Source organism: Apteryx rowi, unplaced genomic scaffold (assembly GCF_003343035.1).
Source record: "Apteryx rowi isolate R43461 unplaced genomic scaffold, aptRow1 scaffold_943, whole genome shotgun sequence".
In the NCBI taxonomy this organism is placed as follows: Eukaryota; Metazoa; Chordata; class Aves; order Apterygiformes; family Apterygidae; genus Apteryx; species Apteryx rowi.
The window spans coordinates 43,624-62,956 of NW_020451253.1; the positions used below are offsets into that span (position 1 = coordinate 43,624).

General features: G+C 38.1%; 1 protein-coding gene across 3 annotated transcripts in view; it reads right to left on the reverse strand.

Moving 5' to 3' along the window:
* Nucleotides 1-903: 903 nt before the first annotated feature.
* LOC112978569 (rho GTPase-activating protein 7-like) overlaps nt 904-19,333 on the reverse strand; it is a 69,263-nt gene continuing 50,833 nt past the window's right edge. For all 3 annotated transcript variants that reach the window (XR_003257918.1, XR_003257919.1, XM_026092173.1), the window contains 2 exons: nt 1,986-2,019; nt 904-1,423 (listed from right to left, as the gene is read on the reverse strand). Coding sequence is in view for 1 of the 3 variants with exons in the window: in XM_026092173.1 (XP_025947958.1) it covers nt 1,410-1,423; nt 1,986-2,019 (48 nt within the window). In the remaining 2 variants the exon portion in view is untranslated. The remainder of the gene's footprint in view (nt 1,424-1,985; nt 2,020-19,333) is intronic.

Here is a 19,333-nt window from a genome sequence, read left to right on the forward strand (position 1 = left end):
TTCTGCCAGAAGCACTTTAATGATAAATTTATGACCAGCTCTATCATACAATAGATTTCCATGATTAAAGTTCCACCTCAGTGACCAAACTGCATCTGAAAAGTCACCTGTCATTCTTCTTTCATGCCTGCAAACATCAAATTTTCAACCRTCATGTTCTGTCAGATGGGTGCTAAACTTTATTTCTCTTTCAGTACCAAAATTTATGTTATCATAAAAGAAAAAATTCAAAAATTTATCATAGTCAAAAATGGGAGTGCTGTTAAAATAATCAATTTTCTTTAAAATTTATGTGCCATTGATGTGTTTTCCTTTTCTTTATAAAGCAAGCCTTCAGTGTCACATAAAGGTTTTGTTCCAAGCAGATAAAAACAATAAAAAATTTTTGCTAAATCAGTCTTGAAACTGGTGGAATACATTTAGCTTTGGAAAAGCATAGGCATATATTTCACTGGCAAACACCAACATGGAATGCACACACATATAACTGGTAAAGCAGAAAAAGTTAATGTGCACAGAACTTGAATGAAACTACTTATATTTATACTATGCTCAACAGCCTTTATATTTGACTGACATGATGTTATGTACATGAGTGCAGAAATGCCTATTGAGACCTTGGTTTTCTAAGCCAGAGTTGCTGGTGTTTTGCTAAGTCAGCATGTTTGCCAGCAGAGCCATTGAGTGGGTGACATCGGCGGCAAAAGGATTTATTCGTCTGTTCATAACAGAGTTAAGGTGGCCCTTGGAAAGAACTGAAGATGCAATTTAGAGCAGAGACAAATGCTACTTTGAGCAAGAAGAGATCACTGAGTTAGTAAACTGGTTGAAACTAGTCCTTCAGGCCAAAGAAAATGATAAGTCATTTAGGGACAAAGTGATAATTAGAACTAAGATGTCCAATTGCTTTCATTTTAATTAACACACACTGCATACACGTTGACTAACAAAAGACAAAGAGCAGTAGGAAATAGGTGGCTCCAGAAATCAGCTGCTTTATGATTTATTTAAATGGTTCTAGCTGGCAAACGTTTTTGTGGCAATGAGGATTCACTTAGACTTTGAAGGGATTTCTTTGCCAAACTGTGGGGCTGTTATTAAATTCCAGTAACCTCACACCCTAGGAAGCAATTTCTTTTCCCTGTATTTCATTATGGTACTTCATTACAATTTAGAAAGGTCATTTGACCTCAATTAAGCAAACCATTCAAGCAGTTGCTTACTCCCCATTGCGATGAATTGGACTTGCCAAATATAGGTTTAATCGCGTGTTAAATATGTTGCAGAATCAGGACCTCTGTGCACATAGCTGTCTATCCAAACCTTTCCTTAGCTCCTGGTGTGTAGCGTAAGTGGGATTCTGGGTATCTGTTTCTTTAACTCCACTTATTGCGCTGATCCTTGGTGACTCATAGCATGCCAGCTGTAAATAAATAATTTCCCCATAATAGTCAAGCAAGCAAATGCCATTAATATTGACAGTCACATTAACTGGCTAGTGGTCTCATAAAATGACTAATAAATTATTTTCTCGCTGTGACTCTGTTACTGGGGACAAGATCTGGGAGGTGTTGACATTTGTTGCACAGTGTGCCTGTGTAACGACCCGCTACCCAGCCTCCATTTGTGTGAGGACAGTAAGTCACTCTAAGTACACCTTATTTCAATACACCTCAAGCCCGCCAATGCTATTCATAACATTTAGTTCCACTCTGACACTAATAACCAGAAATACTTCATTTTAGCCTTATTATTTCAGAATTCACTTTGCAAGGTGTAAGTCAAAAGTTGCTGAATTACCAGCTTTCCAAAGAACCAAGTAAATCACATACCACTACTTTATGAACAAAAGTACAAAAGTGTTCACAGCAACTGCACCAAATAAGTAAAACTCAGAATACCAGTGATTCCTATGGGCACACCATCAAACTATACATCTTAGACAATTCATCAAGAAACTTTTGAGAAGTAATGCAGTGTCTTACCTGCTTTTTCTTTGCATAGCTTCTGAAGCAGCACCTGTAAGAAATAAAGCAATTTTTGTTTAAAAATTATAGATTCTCTCTTCAAATAAGTTCCACATATTGGAGTGACAACAAATGTAGCTCTTAAACATCATCACCACCTTACTAAGGTCATAAAATAAAGCTCATCATTAAAGATCACTGGGGACTAGACAAGCATCATGGGGAATATCTAGCTTTGCTTGCTAAGGACAACCTTGTGCCTGTCCCCAAACTAGACACTTTGCAGATAGTGAGCTTGTGAGCAGTCTCTGGCGCAAGCAGAGCACCCACTACCAAACACATGAGATTCGGCTTGCTGGAATGAGCCCGTAAGAGCCTTGTGCTGGTGGCTTTTGGGCCAGCATGCAGGCTGCCCAAGAGGCACATGTGTGGGCAGTTGTGCTGACAGCTGGGAAACAGAGCATGCGGGGATTATAGCTGCTCACAGTCATACAGAGAGGCTACTTGTTTGAATTATTTATTGGCAAGCAAGAGAGCTTACTGCCTGAGGGATGTGGCCAAACTGACTTTCAGTGTTCCATCCTTAATATTTTTCATCTCCCTGATTCAGGTCTGCCATGCTAAATGAAAGTGGTACCATTAAAGTCATACTTGGATGCCTCTCTTGGTCCATTACTTTCCTCTTGAATAGTTTTCCCCCAATCAGGAGGTTGTCCTCACTCTGTAAGCCTGTGATTAAATGCTTATCACCCGTTCTCTTTCAGTGTGATGGATATATCTCAGATCTCTCTGAAGAATGCAGCCTGTAAATGAAGCTCATATAATAAAATGTGTCAGCTTGCACCCAATCTTTTCTTGAATTAAACAGAAGGCTGAAATGACTCTTCCAGGCAGCAGTGAGTTTACAGGTGTGAACTGTACGGAACCTGCAGCCAGCTGAAAAGGCAGCCACTCCTGTGTCTTGCAAAGACACATTTCCTGGTCCTGTTATATACTAGTCCCCATATGGACAACCATCTGCACCTTTCTGTCAGATACATTGAACACTCCATTATCTTTTCAGTAAATATTGCCTTTCCAGCTTTGGAAAGACCCTCTCTATAAAAACATACTTTTTATTTACTTTTTATTTAGTGGAGAATTTTACTAAAATATTGAAAAATTCTTCCTCTAAGCAAAAAAACAGACTTGCATCAGCATCTCTCTTAACAGTAGGAAAAACACAGCCAGTCTAGGTGGATTAGGCTGCAGTTTTCCCTTCTGCAAGGCAATTTCATTCTAAATGAGCCTCTTACTCAGTTTGAAGGTTTCTCTCCTTGAAAGCAGCAGCTGAAGTTAGTCTGGATTTAGCCAGCAGGGACCAAGTGACCTGGTCACTGCTAGGTCAGAAAAAGCTAGTGGATGAGTCCAAATCAGGTTTTCTTAACGACCCTCTGTAGCTTGGGTTTAGCTGAGATTTGAGCCCTAGGTTCCACACACTGCTGCATGCTTGCTGGTACTGACTTTATTTGTACAGATTTCATCCAGGCTTCTTTTTGGTTTTTAATTCAGTGACAGTGTAGGATCAAATCCACACAAGGCCTGGAGCTGAGCCCCCTTTTGCCAGTGAGGGCTCTCTCTCACTACACGGCAGCAGTGCCAGGCTCTACCGTACCTGCACGTGCCCCAGTGCCAGCTCTCTTCCATCCTTCATCTCAGAGACTCCACTCGGGACAGAGAGGCTGGAGGATTTTTCTCCCCCAGAGTCTTCTATAGCCAGGAAAGGGAGAATGTAGTTTTGATTCCCACCTGGCTGAAGAGGAAATTCAACTTATTTCCAAAGTCTTTAAACATTGTCCTGTTCTGGAAAGATCAGGGAGGAAGAACTATGGGCAAAAATTTTGTCTGGCAGCATCACTTTGGGAGAGTCAGTGCTGAGGTGCTTTCCCTCAGGAGAGGGCTCTAGCAGAAGCATCTCRCTTTCTGAGAGAAGTGGAAATTCAGACACACAATGTATTGGTCCACACCAGTGTGCAGAGCTTGTGGATCACCTTTCTGAGGCAAATCCTTCTGCCCCTGCTCCACGCAGGGAGACTTGTTCTAATTCACCTTGTGGGGGAGAGCTACCTGATTTTTAGCATCGTGACACTGGAGGTGGGTGCCTAAATTGCCATTCTGAATCTTGCTATAAGCACTTCTTCAGACACACATAAATGATATACAAATCAAAATAAATATGTCAATCCTGCTTGCATAGCCAGTTTCTGTGTTCCAGTGCAGCCATAAGGGCACCAGTTACTATACAATCAAACCCTGGCTATGGGTTTGATTTTATAATAGCTTCCAAAATCTTTTTAGGATGCCACACAAAAAATATGCAAATTGTTGCTGGAACAAACCCAAGTGGCATCAGAAAGCTGCTAACTAAAAGTGATTTATGGAAATAATAATGGTAATGTACTATATAACTGATTGTATAACAAAATACATTTACTGGAGGACTAGCATCCCGTCTGAGCAACATGGCACTATCTAATCAAATATATAGAAACCATGGACCAAGAGAGTACAACTCTAGCCAAACTCTAGCAGCACCTGCTGCTCTGAATAATAAAGAAATCATTTGCCTACAACTCCAGCTGTAGCAATTTTTTAAGTGGAAGTGTCAAAAAGAAGCCAAAGACAAGTACACTGTGCTGATAAAACCATGTTTTATTTGTGTGAGTATGTAAACCATCATGCAGAAACCGGGAATTTGTTAGATAGGCACGGGGCGCAGCTGTCCCTCCTCACCATTGCTATGTCTCAACGGGCCATCCAAGTTTACCTGCGTTAGCCAAGTTACTACGCTTACCTATGCATTGGCACCCTTTGCTTTATGATCACAGCAGAATGAGCCAGTCTTGTCTGTTAGACAGGCAAAATCTACCTTCAGCCATGGTGCAACTGGTTCAAACAGACAACCTGGAATTAAGTGAAGCTCAGAGGGCTCAGCTACATCTCTAAATAAAAGAAGGCCGCTGATGAGGCCAAAGCACTATAGCTGGGTTTGTCCACACTATTTCACTGTCAGCTCGCTCCCTGGCTTTGCTATGAACTGTGCTGAAGAGCCCTCTGCAGAGTGAGCTGGCTGCTGAAAAGCCAGCCCTGAGCAGCGTGGCCGAGAGCAGATGCACGCCCGTGTCCTTGGTCAACGGACTGATTGCTGGCCCTCATTTACACTGCAGTACAGACATAGCCTCAGAGTCTGTACTATTAAATTTACAGGTCCTGTAGAGATGAACAAGTTGTATGGAGAATTTCTTAGAAATCACTACCTGAATCTGAACCATGTATAGCAAGATGAAAATAATGTCTCTGTTCAACAGATATTGAAAAACAGGCACAACTTTAAGTATGTCAGTGATCCCATTAAAGCCCCACCTTCCTCTTACAGAGCCCTGCGTATGAAGCAAAGGAGAGAAGAAAGACTGTAGATCTGTCTGGCAGAGAAAAGAGAAGATAATGCATCAGTAAAGAATCTGAAAGATTGTCCTGAAAGGTACTCTGTGTAAAAACAAATTACTCAAATGAACTGCTCATATTAAGTGGAAGTGAAGGTAGAAGCAAAACACCAGTATTATAAACTCATCAAGCAAAATAAACACATTCTTCAAAAAATTGTTTTTCCTCATGTATACATGATCTTTCGGGGTTATAAGTGATCAGGGCATGAAACTCATAAAACAACTGGATTAAATGATTTAATAATGTCCCAGTAAGCTTCTGTCACATAAAAGCTTTTTTTCTGACAAGGACAATAAATATGAAATGGTTGACTTTAACAACTTCAAAACCATTCTAATTTGCAACAGCATGGGGATTATGCAATGCCAGCCAATCCCATAATGTCATATATCACTTTCAAAAAACAAAAATGATAGTTTGGTGTCTAAAAGTCCTTTACCTTCCTCTTCTCCATCAGCTCTTCTTAGTTAGTAACTATTTTTTGCTCAAAACATAAACATTTCAAATATACCCAAATCCGTCAGTGACGTTTCAGAGTAACTGTCAAACTGCAATCATTCATTCTTAACAAATCACACCCTCAAAAGAAGAAAAAAAGTAATTAGTGTATCTGCCCAGCACGCAAATGACTCTTCCAGTGCTTAATAAAAGGCCAGAGAATTTATTCAACATAGATATGGTCTCAGTCACTGCTATCACTGCTATCAAATAAACCCTGGCATTTTGACAGGACCAATTGACATTTGATGTTAATGAAAAAGGCCTTGGATTCTGTGAGTTTATATTCTATGGGGGGGAAAATACAGCAGCACAATTCTGAAATGCAATCTTTTCTTCAGAGAAAATATGATAAATCTGGATGACTTCTTACTGATTAACTCATAAAGAAGGAAAGCACTTTGGGCTGGAAACAGTTCTGCAAAGTATAAAGACTGCAAATCCTGCTGGTTCTTAATGCCACCAATTTAATAATCTGCTAGGCTTTAATTAAAGCTATATATGGACAGTTCCAAAGGAGTAAACCAGAAATTTACATGCAAAACTCAATCACCTGATTAGCAGGTTTGTTAGATACTTCCAAAAAAGGTTAGCAGAAGAAAAGAAAATCCTGGTTACTACTTCAAAATAAAATTCTGCAAACCAGAAAGAGAAGTAAGTATAGTGATGCTCAGCAATGTGAGGATTAACTTGAAGTTGTCTGGGCCCAGCAGTGAGATCTGCAGTCTGAATTACACTTGTAAGTTCCCTAGACAGAGTTAGTCAGCTCAGAATGGCAATACTTAAGTTACCCAGTAGAAAACACTGCTGACAGTGCTATGTCTGAAATCCCATTTTGCTTCAGAGATTTGGCACCAATCTTTGTTATGGTCCTGAAACTTCTGCTGTATTTCAGTGCTTATGTTGCATCCTCAAAGGTTGACAAGTGGGCTCATAATTTTTCTTTAAAATATAGCCACTGTGGAGGTGTTTGTAGAGATCATGTTTAAAATACTGCTTGAACATTAGAGAATTCACTTAAGACATGGAAGACAGATTAAATGATCTTCTTGGTCAGGTGGGTTTCAAACTCACACCTGCTGCATCACAACAGATTAGCCTCCTCACCAGGTTAGAAAGTAGGCAGAGGTGGGAAATTTTCCATTTATTTTGCTGAAGCTGGGCTATTGCATTGCAAACTCTTTTTGACTCACGGGGTCAAAATAAGAAAGAAGGAAAGAAAAAGTAAACACCTCCCCTCTCTGTAGTCCAGCAACTCCACTTGCTCATCCACAGGGGGAAAACTTGGGTCCAGGTCCCCTTTTCTACACTGCTTAATATTTAGAATAAGAAAAGGTTATTAAGAAATCACTGTTCTCAGGATGCTTCTCATCACGATATTTTAAAGCAGTGTAAGACAATAAGAATATACACGGTGCTGATCAAAGGAATCTTGTTCCTCACATGAAAACTAGCTTCAGCGGGGCTTTTTGTTACGGAATTGGACAAGGCGCATTGCTGAACTGAAGGCCCTGAGTGCATACATGAGCACTGAGCCCCTGATCAGCCACACTGTGTAATTGCTAGGTCACTCCTAGCTCTGTTTTGAACTGCTCTTAGTAACTATCTACGAGATAAAACCTTGGCATAGTTCAAGAGATTTGGCCTTCCCAAATGTCAGGATGGAGAAGGACTCTACCAGACTTGCTCTTTGCCACCCTACACTGTCCTCCAACACTATCTCAGCACCTTTTGTACCCTTAAACACCTCCTCATGCTACACTCTACAGCGCGCTGTAGACCCTCATTTCCCATGCTAGAAACCCCCAATCTCATTGCTTGCAGCACCATTTGCACATTATTCAGGCATCAAAGAACACACACACACACACAAAATAATAATTGTGTCATGGGCCACAGGAGACCACAAAGAGCACATAGGAGACCCAGGCCCAGGGCTGTGTGGCACAGACATGGTCAGTCTCCTATATGCGGTTCCTTAGCGCTCTTTCTTGTACAGACCTGTCTTAAATAACCTGCCAATATCAAAAAAGATTTCTCTATGTCAGGTTATAGCACAGCTGTCGTAGTGACAGATGGCTACTTCAGGTAGCCACAGGTATAATGATGTGTATTTTTGAAGCTGCACAGATATGAAAGAAATAACATTATTCCAGCTATTGCAAAAAGACACGTATAGTCCAAATATGTATCAGCTTACTCACTTGAAATTAATGGGTACATGTACCCCAGCAAAGCATAGATTTGGCTTGTTTTTTATAGATGTAATAATAAAAATTAATAAAATTTAATGCCACTTCAAAGGATTTCTAAGGCTCCTTCCTTTTTCTAGCATAACTCATTGAGATGTATGCTGCGCTCTGCATCCATCTGATCTGCATTCCAGTGTGTTATCAGAAATGAACCCAACCATTTGCAAACGAGCCCAAGTCTGTAGAAGCATCGCAGACACAATGTTTGCACTGAAGTCACAGACATTTTAGACCTCTCTCACTTCATCATGTTTTCCTGAGAGCTATGTAAAGTTTCAAGTGGTTGTCAGGACAGGAGTGTAAATGAAATAAACTGGGTTTTTCTGTTGCTGGCTTGGAGAAAGTCTAATTTAGAGATTCTAATTTATTTCTTTGCCTTAAATTGGCAAAATCATGTAAGTTGTTGTCTCTTTCCTGATTTCTCTGAGGATCTTGCATATTGAGCCTTTTAATCTTGTACAAAGAAAATTGAAYTGTAATGTTTTTTGATGCTATTTTTAAAAGGAGCCTAAGGGATTTAAGCATCTAACTCCCAGAGGAATTCAAAGAACATGGAAATGCCTTTGGAAAACCCTATACTTAATACTGAGTTGTATTCTAAAAAGCTGAAATACTATAAAAATTGCTCACAGATATAAAAGCATAATGAGTCATTGGGTACAGCTTTAAAGAACATGTAATGAGCATCTGATCGTTATTTTTCTTAGTTTAATGTTTTAATTGGCAAAATAGACAGACTTGTTTTTTAAATGCATTCTTCACTCCAAATATTTCCTTCAAAATTTTACACAAAGATCAGTTCCAGTTTCAAAAGGACTGACACAGAAAGAAAGATTTATGCAGTTTTTTCTTCTATTTGCTACAATTCTATATCTGTTCTGTCCGTGTATTATTGACAGATGCCTAGAAATTAATGTGACATTTCATGTTGCTGTACCTTTTGAAGCTTTGCTCAAACAGAAACCTTGCTGAAAAGTATTTTAAAGTGGAAACTTTTGAATAATTTAGAGAAAAAATTACAATAAGTGGAGCTAGGCAATAATAAGGTTTGTAGTAATGAAAACCATTTCAACAATATTAGAAGTGAAATCAGAAAAAAAAAAGAATAAAAAAACTGAGAGTAAAGGAGCATCCATGTTAGTAACTATAGCTTATCACACTTAAAAATGTATTAGATTAATAAACCAGAGATATTTTTACTTCCAGCAATCTGATTACTAACATGATTTCAAAATGTCAAGAAATCATAGCACTGGTGGTTATACCTAAATTTTTGTTGAGGAAGATTCCCTTCCAACACTTTAGGAGCACTCATCTGCAGTGAGAATTAATGGTGTGGTTTTACAGTATTTTTTACAATGTTAAACCAGTCTAATTACTCATTTTGCTGTCAAATTGGAAGATAGCATTCCTTCCTCTAGCTCAGCTAGCCACGTCTGTTTACCTTGCACCAGCACTGGCCCTCACCTGGATGAACAGCAAGCTGATTCAGGAAACTAAAGCAGAAGAAAATAGACTTGATAAAAAAGTTTTAAAAGTTTCTGCTGTTTCATTCAGTGCTTTCATCAGGAGATCTCTGTTACAACGAACATTTCCTTTGCCTGCTATGTTGCTCTGGTATGATGCTTGATGTGAGGGTTTGTCTAGTATTCTGTAATATTGGTTCTCTGCTATCATCATTCTGCATTGCCTTTGCTTCTCGTGTGTGATTTCCTCCAAGGGATAACACGACACATTTTGCTATTCCTCCGTGGTCTTCACGGGTGGATTCTACCACATCTGTGATACTCCTGGCTCTGCCCGATCTGGCTAAGGCAGATGAATGATGCAAAACTACCGTGCAGTTAGCAGTGGCAGACCTGAAGAGGTTGCATCTGGTCTTCTAAATTCGGCCCCGATATGGCTAGTGGAAACTTGAACCTAAAATGTTTTCTATTGCATAGTGAATAGTGAAAAATCTCTTTGCTGAGAGATGCTGGCTATGCCATACAATGTATGCAGATATGTTCAGCTACCACCACAATGTTTTGTTATGGAAACAAAATGTTGTGGCTTGCAACTGACCCACACATCCTGCGGGAGGATGAGAGCAAATGATTGATAGATTCAATAGCAAAATACTGACATTATTAAAATACTTCATTTCAATAGCTATCACAGAAAAAAAATGCCTTTTTCTGTTTAAAATGTATTTACTTTAAAATTTAACTAAGCATACTACGCTAGGTAAGAAATCCACAAAAACATTTTTATCTGGTCTTAGCCTGGATATAAGTGCACATCTGTCTTTCACTTACACAAATTCTTCATAAAACTTACTACTTTTTAGTTTTAAATAGGCTTTTATAGTAGTTGATATTTTAAAATCTAATTAAAATCTAATCTGATAGTTTGGTATTGTGTTCTTACACAGTTTGTATGAGAAAACAGAAAGCAGGCAGATGCAGACAATCTCACGTGTTTAGCCAAGGGAACATCCTGAGGTACACATACCAAAGTTTGGTCTAAACAGTGTCCTGAATTTTCAGTTCACCCTCCCTAAATCCCAAAACCCGCCCTCTGCGATCATTTCCTTACAATTAAGGATACACTTCTGCCATGTTTCAGTAAATCTGCTTCTGACAGAAACAAAAATTTTCCTCTTTACTCTATACAGCACCTGGAAATAAAAAATGTTCTATTTATGATGTTTTTTACCCATGCATGTCCCAGGAACCTTGATGTAAACATGCATATGAATACACTGCATTATTCCCCAGAATAGTTTTTTTGAGCTCTTGACTCTGCAGCAGGACTAACATCAACATGCTCAGAACTTTGCAAATACCAATTAATGCTCAGTCTTGTGTTATGATAATCAGTTATGCTGCTTTATAAACACAGACATGAATAAAAACTGGAAATAACATGTCTGTTGTCACCATATATACATGTGTGGGTCAGGCGGAGATGTGATGGGGCAGAGGTGGGAGGAAGAAAGACAAAAAGAAGAGCAACAACTTGCAAATGAAAATGGACAAAGATGAGAATTGAGAGCAGTCCCTCTTTTTTACAATCCTGGAACAACACAGTGAGTCATGCATTGCTATCATTTGTACCCTCTTGAGTAGGAAGAAGTACTGTATCTATTTGAAAGATAAAATGAAGTGTAAAAGGTACAAGAGGTCACAAAACAAAAAAGGGATGCATAAAATCTGGGAATTGTACTATCCTGCTATGGGAAATGAATGACTAAAGGAAACAGGAGTCAGCAGTAATCCATGACAGAAAACTTAGACCAAGCCCTGTGAGCTCTGGCTAGAGCTGTGTTGTTGTTCTGGTTGGCCTATAGTAGTACTTAGTTGCGAAAGAACTTCAGACTGCCATTAGCAGCAATTTTCATGTTTTCACTATCAAATGAACACAGACATGTTTTCTGATGGCTGGGCTCTAATGGACTATCACATAATCTCTCTGACAGTCAACAAAATTTATCACTGAAATGTGACCTCAGCCAAAAATGCACTTTTTCCACTAAACTGATGTATTAGCAATCTTATAATCTTGGTCAACTTTTTATGCATTTTGAGGAAGAACAAATCAAAAAGAGGTTTGTTAAATATAGTCAGTTTTCAGTTAAAAAAAGCAGGGGAAAGTGGGGAGTTAAGTATTTTATTCAAAAGAGTTATTGTAAATTACAGAAGTCATGCCTAGCAGAAGCATTCTTGATGAGCCTATGTATGGAGGAAAGTTAGGTAGCATCTCTGCTTCTCCTAGAATGAGAGCAAAGGCTTAGGAGAACCTTAGGAGAAGCAGAGATGCTAACTGGTTTACATATTGTGATTAGGTTATATTTTTCAAGCTTTGTACAAGATTTCTGTATTGGAGCCCTGCTGTACATCCCCTTCAATTTCTATTCAATTTTTTTTGCTTGCCTGTGTGGTTTATTAGTTTGCTATTAGGCCAGATTTAAAGAACAATCTTACCTATGCCTTGTTTTCCCATGCAAATGATATGCTTTCTCTTTGGAGTTCATAGTTCTCCCTTTCTAAGAAAGAATATAATGTCTTTCAGTGTCATCAGCATCAAAAACATAAAGCAAAACTACCTTGCCACCTCACATATTTACAGTGAACTCACACAAGGCATTTCAGAAATGACCACTCCATTGGAAATTTGGGTGCAGTCCATAAGAAAATGAACACTTAAGTCAGCTGTGATGTACATCAATTTATATTGCTTATTTTCAAAACGAACTCTTCAATCTATATGGACAAAGTACAGTGAATTTGTGTGATGGTTGCAAAATTAATATTTTCATCAAAAGGTATACATTTCCCTTTGTAGTGTGGTTCATTGTCTCTTCTGCTTTCAGCAAAAGCCCAGATGCAATGCAGGTAACTGCCACGTAAACCTCTAAACTTCCAACCTCTGTGTTCCTCATCATTTGCAGTACTTTATGCCTTCCCTGCAGAGATTATGTGTAATAATATCCCTATGGTGAGACAAGCTGTGTGAATTTATGCAGTATTATGAGTCAAGAACCCCTCCTGCACATGTGCACTAAGCACATGAGGGTTATAATGCAGTGAAGGACCTAGCTGGTGCACACTTTTGGACAGAAGTTGACCATTCTTGAGCACAGGAAGTACAGAGCCAAGTATTTAATAAGTCTTTACAGCACATGCTGAAGCTGTCTTTTATACCAATGAAAAGCAATAATTTTTAGACACTAATTGTGGTTTAAATGAAAACCTCTTATATCAAGCAGTCTAAGCTGGAATTCTTCAGCTGGTGGTCACATAGCTTGAGCAAGCAACCCCTTGCATGAGCTCAGAAAAAGCAGGGCATGTGGGGCCACATTTGACTCAGCTCTGCAGGAGCCAGAGACTGGAGCTGGAAGCCCCCCTAGCACACACATAACACATGAGCTGTAATCCCCCCATTTTTGTCCTCCCCAAATACACATATCACTATGCCTCTGATTCACCCACTTCTAATTTTTCCCTTTTTCCCTTCAAAAATTGCTGAAGTTTTAAGAGAACAGAAATTTGTGTGTCCATATACTGAAAGTGCTGCTGGCTTACTCTGTGACCTCCAGTAAGTCAGTGCAGCACTGACCCAGTGAATGAAGGAATGGGTGTTCTTCAGCTAGCCATGAGCATCTCCACTCCTATGAGTCCCCTGGATCCGCTGTCCAGACAAAACCCGTAATCTCTTTGGTCTGTAACTTCTTCATCTGTATCAATACTAACATACACATCCAAAGCCTACTGCAAGCCAGAACTGAAAGATGTTACAGTATCCATAATGATAACCATATTTTATCATTTATAATTTCTTGTCATACAGCTATCATAAAATGTCTGTATGGAAGCAGTAACATCTTGACTTTTCTCCATCATGGCATGTTTAAAAATATGGATAATAATCATAATGAGATATTTAGTTGCCTGCATGCATCATTTTCTCTTGACAGAAGAACTCAGAGAAAGCAGAGATTTTTAGGGTTTGGCTGGAACTCTCCCCTCCTCTGTCTCCTCACACAAACACACGCATGCACACGCACACACACATGCACTCCTGCATAGCCTAAAGCAGCTTCAAACTAACTCATTTAAATACACATACTACTGACTCAGATACTTTAAAGCAAAAAGAACACGCTTTACTCCTGGAGTTAAGGTAAAATAACTATACTCCCACAGAGGAGTTTTAAAAATTGGCATGCATTGTTTTTCAGCTGGCATGGAAAGCCAGAGCAAATATATTCACAGAACTACCTCCATATCTTTTGCTCCCATATGATCAACTGATTTTATGCTCCTCTGCAATGCAGACAAACATTTCATTTTTCTCTCTCTCTCTCTCTCTCTCTACTTTTTTTTTTTTTTTTAAGCTGAACAATATGACCTTCCTAGAAACCTTCAAGAATCCTTTAGTGAAAAGCTTCACAGTCTTCTTGCAGTGGTACTATTCTGGGTAATTCAATAAGACCTCTGAACTGAATTTAAGATTATATAATTCCAAGGAAGTGACATTAGGCAAGTTTAAGACAGAATTAAAATCAGAAGAAATATTTCATAGCATTGCATAACATTTATGACAATATTTGTTGTTTAACTTTTATACTGCTCACATGGATTACAGCTAAACACTGACAAAACTGACAAAGAGTTTTATATCATCTTGCATAAAATTATGAGACAAATATCATTGTCTGTTTTCTGTTTCATAATTCAAGTAAATGGCCAGTGCTTGAAATTTGTTTTTACAGTTCGATTTAGGGCACTATTTCTCTTTTGAAAAGTACTGACTTGACAAAAAACACCATTGCTTCAGCTGGTCTTAAATCAAGGTAGGTCTGATTTATACCAGCTGAAAGTCAGGTCCAAAAAGATTAAACTTTTAAAGTGAAAATTATTGCTGTCAACTCTCAACATGGAAAAGGCCTACAGTAAAGGATGCATCTACTGATCCTCATCTATCCTCTGCATAGTTTTACTAGCCAAACCATAATGACTAAAAAGAATACTAATTCACAACACAACATCTGAACTCAGGAAATGACTATTATTAATCTGTTTTTAAAAATATTTCCTAATCGGTGTATTCCAATGTTCCAGGAGGAATTAGGTACATGTGAAACATTCTTAAAGGCCCTCTCAATGGGCAAAAGTTACTAATTAATGTAAGAAAGGAATCTCAGCTTCCTACGTCCTCTGACTGGGCTCCTGGAATCTTGTTAAAATGCACATCTGTCAGCACCCTTGGTGACAGCAGCTCTTAGAAAACGGGATCAAGACTTGGGTACCTCACCAAAGAAAAAAGAATAAAAGAAAAGATTTTAAAAAGAATAAAGCTATAATAAAAGAAATAAATAAAAGAAGGAATAAAAATATAATACACCCAATTTGCCACACTAAGGAACTTAAATGTCTTTTCAAGAAGAAGCCTGGAGTACAGCTCTACTAACTAGAGTAGCAGAGAACAGAAGGTTTCGTGGTCGATTACCATAGCTCAGATTTTAGTGGACTAGATTCTCAGCTGTGGGTATGTCCTAGGTACATTTCCTAGAAGACTCAGAAGTTGGAACAATCATTTAGTATTTCATGGGGTAATAACACCACAAGAAGAGAGAAATGCCACATTATGGTCATCCTCCCTCCTGTGCTCCAATCCACAGCTGCATGTAACCCAGGATATGTCCATACTGCAGTTGCAGCAGAACAGGACCTTTAAATAAATATCAGTAACTATTTAGCCACAGAAGCATGGAGCTTTATGCAAATGAATTTTCAAAGACTAGATTCTCCTTTACCATTTTCCACTTGACTTTTCACAAAAAAAGTCTCACCTCCTTCTCCTAGGACTAGCTGTATCTCAAGGCTGTTGGCTAGGTCTTGACTTAATATGGGACCTACCACATTCACAAGTCTTTGCAGATACCCAGGAGTAGCAAAATCCAGGTTTCATCTGCTCTGAGAATTCTGATTCTCCTAAAACTGAGCAGAATTTAATTATGCCATGGTCATGACCTTGAAGGAGACCATCAGCTATGCAAAACCAGTCTCACTCTGAGCTAATAGAGATCTGCTGTGAATTAAGTATAGAATGCCCAGAACTTTGATTTGCTTATTATTTAAGCTCAGATGTTTCATCCCTCCTTACAGCAATAGCTGTCTTAATGGCCAGTTGTATTTTTATGTTCAGGGCCTTCCAGTTATTTCTAGCCTGTCTTTAAAACCCATCTGTCACTAGAATTAGCTATTAATGTTTTACCGCTGATGAAAGAAGCAACATTCAATTAGAACATTAATTTAAATAGTTGTGTTTATACTAAACCAGATACAACAGCAGAAAATCAGAGACAAGGATGTACTTTATGACAGCGTGTTTTAGCTCATCAACTATAACAACCATGCACTGTGCCAAGCCTCCTTATCATTTACATGATTAAAGAATGAGAGTATGTAATTCTGGCCAGATGATTTAAGAGAGGAGAAGAGGCCTTACCTATAAATTCATTTGATTTGTGAGTTTAAGGAATTATCATTATTTTGCTCACTTTTTTGCATTTAGAATTCTTATTATTTCTTTAGTCTGAACACACAGCTATGCAATCCCAATCCAGGACCAAACATTGGGCATATGTATTATCATAATATTTAAGTAACCAGTACTACCTGGAGTTCCTCTGATCTTCATGCTAAACTTTCTTAAGCCTCTTTATAGAAAACGTGGTATGACTTTTTACTGCATTTTCTCTATGGGACAAATTTGCCTTCATTTTTATTCCACTGTTTCAAATGTAGGAATAAGCCTATACCCTGCCAATTTTTTTAAACTAATGCTACTGTTACAGACAGACAGACAGATACAATAAGTACACACTACTTCGTTCCTCTAAATATTACATATCGCAATATTCGCCTTCATTCTAGGCTAAATCTAATATAATTGAAATCTAATCTTAGGAAAATCTCAGTCTGATCTTCACTCCGGACTAAAAACTGTTCTTGGTTTCTAATAAGAACATTTTGATTTTAGAAAAAAAAACAGTTACACAAATGACAATACTAGGACAGTTTTAATCTTAAATGGTTCTGGAGGAAAGAAAAAGAGACTCAAATTACCATCTCCACAAGGGCTGCTCCACATTTGGTACCAGAATGTATCCGCCTCTCTTATCTCCACTAGTCTTTAAGTTCCTGATCTTGTGTTATGGTTTTGCAATATACTACCTGCTAGGTTCTTGACAGACACAGTGTTTTCTGAATACCAACTGAAAGCTTTTCTCATGTGCATTTAAGCCACCGATTCAAGACAGCAAAATGCAAATGGAGCAACTTACCACTAATGTAGTGTTATCTTTATCTATTACTTATATTACAAACCACAGCATGTTAAGGTTCCAACCAGAAATGAGATCACTTTTGTAGGGGCATACAGAATAAATGAAAAACTATGCATATTTATGGGATGAGAAGATGATCCTTGCCTCAAAGAGCTTACAGTCTAGTTGAGAGTTTCATTACAGATGCTGCAATGCAGATGATATCTGGCATGCAACTGTGAAGGAAATGGCATTGCTTGGTTGGGTGCCTGTTCTCAAAGAGTAATCCAAGCTTGGATCTCAAGTGGATGGAAGATAAAAGATGTAAGCAGTCACATGAGCTCCAGAGAAGTCTAGGAGCTCAGAAATCCCCAGTACTCACCATTTCACACCAGCCAGTTGCAGATTTCTGAGCCAGGATAAAAGCTGCATAGATGGCTCTGCAGAACTGGGCAGCTACCACCAGTGACTGTACAGGGTGTGTAGATTCCTACTATAGATCCTTAAAATTCCTGAACTGGTGCCAGCAGATACTGGTTGCAGAAAGGAGGTGATCTTTTTCCTGCAGTTAGTTTTAGCAAGTCCTGGTTCTGTCTCTTTCAATGTTTGCAATTAAAAACCTAAACCTGCCATTTTGCAAACAGAAGGAAATGTGTATTTATGGGTGATTTCAATATAGCACTAGCTTCCAAAGATACTCTGTTCCAGTAGCTGTTCTAGAGCATAAAGCAAAAGCTTATGTAAAACAATTAGAAAAAAATCTAACCAGTTCCTAGCAAGTTTTACATTCCCCTTTATGGAAAAAAAAAACCCCCTACATATGGCCTCCCTTTCTCCCTTCCCTCCGGCAAATACCATTCATGTTTAAGATTAGATTATTTTTTTCTTGAATCCTCTTTAGTTGCCAGAGCATGACTCATTGTCAGATTGATTTAATTGCAATTACAGACCTTGCTCTTCTGGTGTTACAACTGAAAACTAGGAATCATAAAGGAAAAGGTCAATATATAGAAAGACTCTACAAGTCAGGAGATGTTAAACAGTGCCATTAGTGATTACTGTTGATTTCAATTGGTAGTTGTTACCTAATCTAAGATTTTTTACAATAACGCAACAGAAATCAGCTATGCTTCTCAACCTGAAAGGTTGTTTTAGTTTCTATGCTAGACATTATAGTTTTTAGGTCTTGGATGTAAGAGTGAAACAAACATATAATAGTTTACTTAAATAAAAGGGAGAGTACATAGTTACTGTTAGCAGAGTAATAAACATCAGTCAACCATGTATTACATGTATGTGTTCATTTGAAATATTTATAAATTAGGTAATAGATACAAATTAAGATCAACTGCTCTTCTAAAATATTAGCAAAGTTGGACTGTTTTTTCAAAAGTTGTTTGCAAACTTAATTTTTTAACATTATTACTCTGGAGATATTATAATGTAAATGTAATATTAATGTATAGAACAAGGTATATTGAGCATACTGTGCAGTATCTAAGCAATGAATATAGTTTTCATTTCTAATTTATACATTTTGAGGGTAAAACTATACTTAGAAAGAGAGAAACTCTTCCTCAGAAGACATATCTACCATTTGTCTTTAACTTGCTTCCAGCAAGCCAAAGAGAAAGGTCGAGTCTAAAGATCTTGCTTTGTTAGAAAGCTTATTTGATTATTATTAGCAAAGACCATTAAACTTGTACCTTACTGTAATAACTATAATCATTTTCATATTTTCATCTAATTCTCATTTTGCAGAGAGAACCTAATTAGAAAGTAGGTATTTAACAGCACTGTCCTCATTGCTATCTTTATCTAACAGGCGACATTAAGCAGCTAAATATTTTACCCCTGAGAGTCTCCTCAATTTGTTTTGAGATGCTGGCATGGTTGCAATAAAAAGCACAGCTACCTTAATGGTTTTGCACAGGAAACAATTAGTAAACCAGTAACATTTGGCATTTCAGAATCAATTAGCTCTGCTGGAGGACTTCTGTAAACACGATCCTGACGCAGTAACACTTTGGAAGAAGTTATTAATGCCAGAGGAGAAATAAATATAATCGAAATTAACAAAACAGGTTAAGCTGTTAGAGCTATTTACTGATTAAATTTATTTACTGTGTTTCATTCTGAAAAAAAAAACCCTGTAAGGCCCATGGCTGCACATAATAAGATTTTACCTTTCCCATTTTGGTGAAGACATATTAGGTGAAAGAAGAATGAGTAACATTGTTTGTAAGTAGTTAAATAAAATGATATAATTTTAAAGGGGGGTAGGATCATAGAGGGCAGGTCTCCTGAAAAACTGT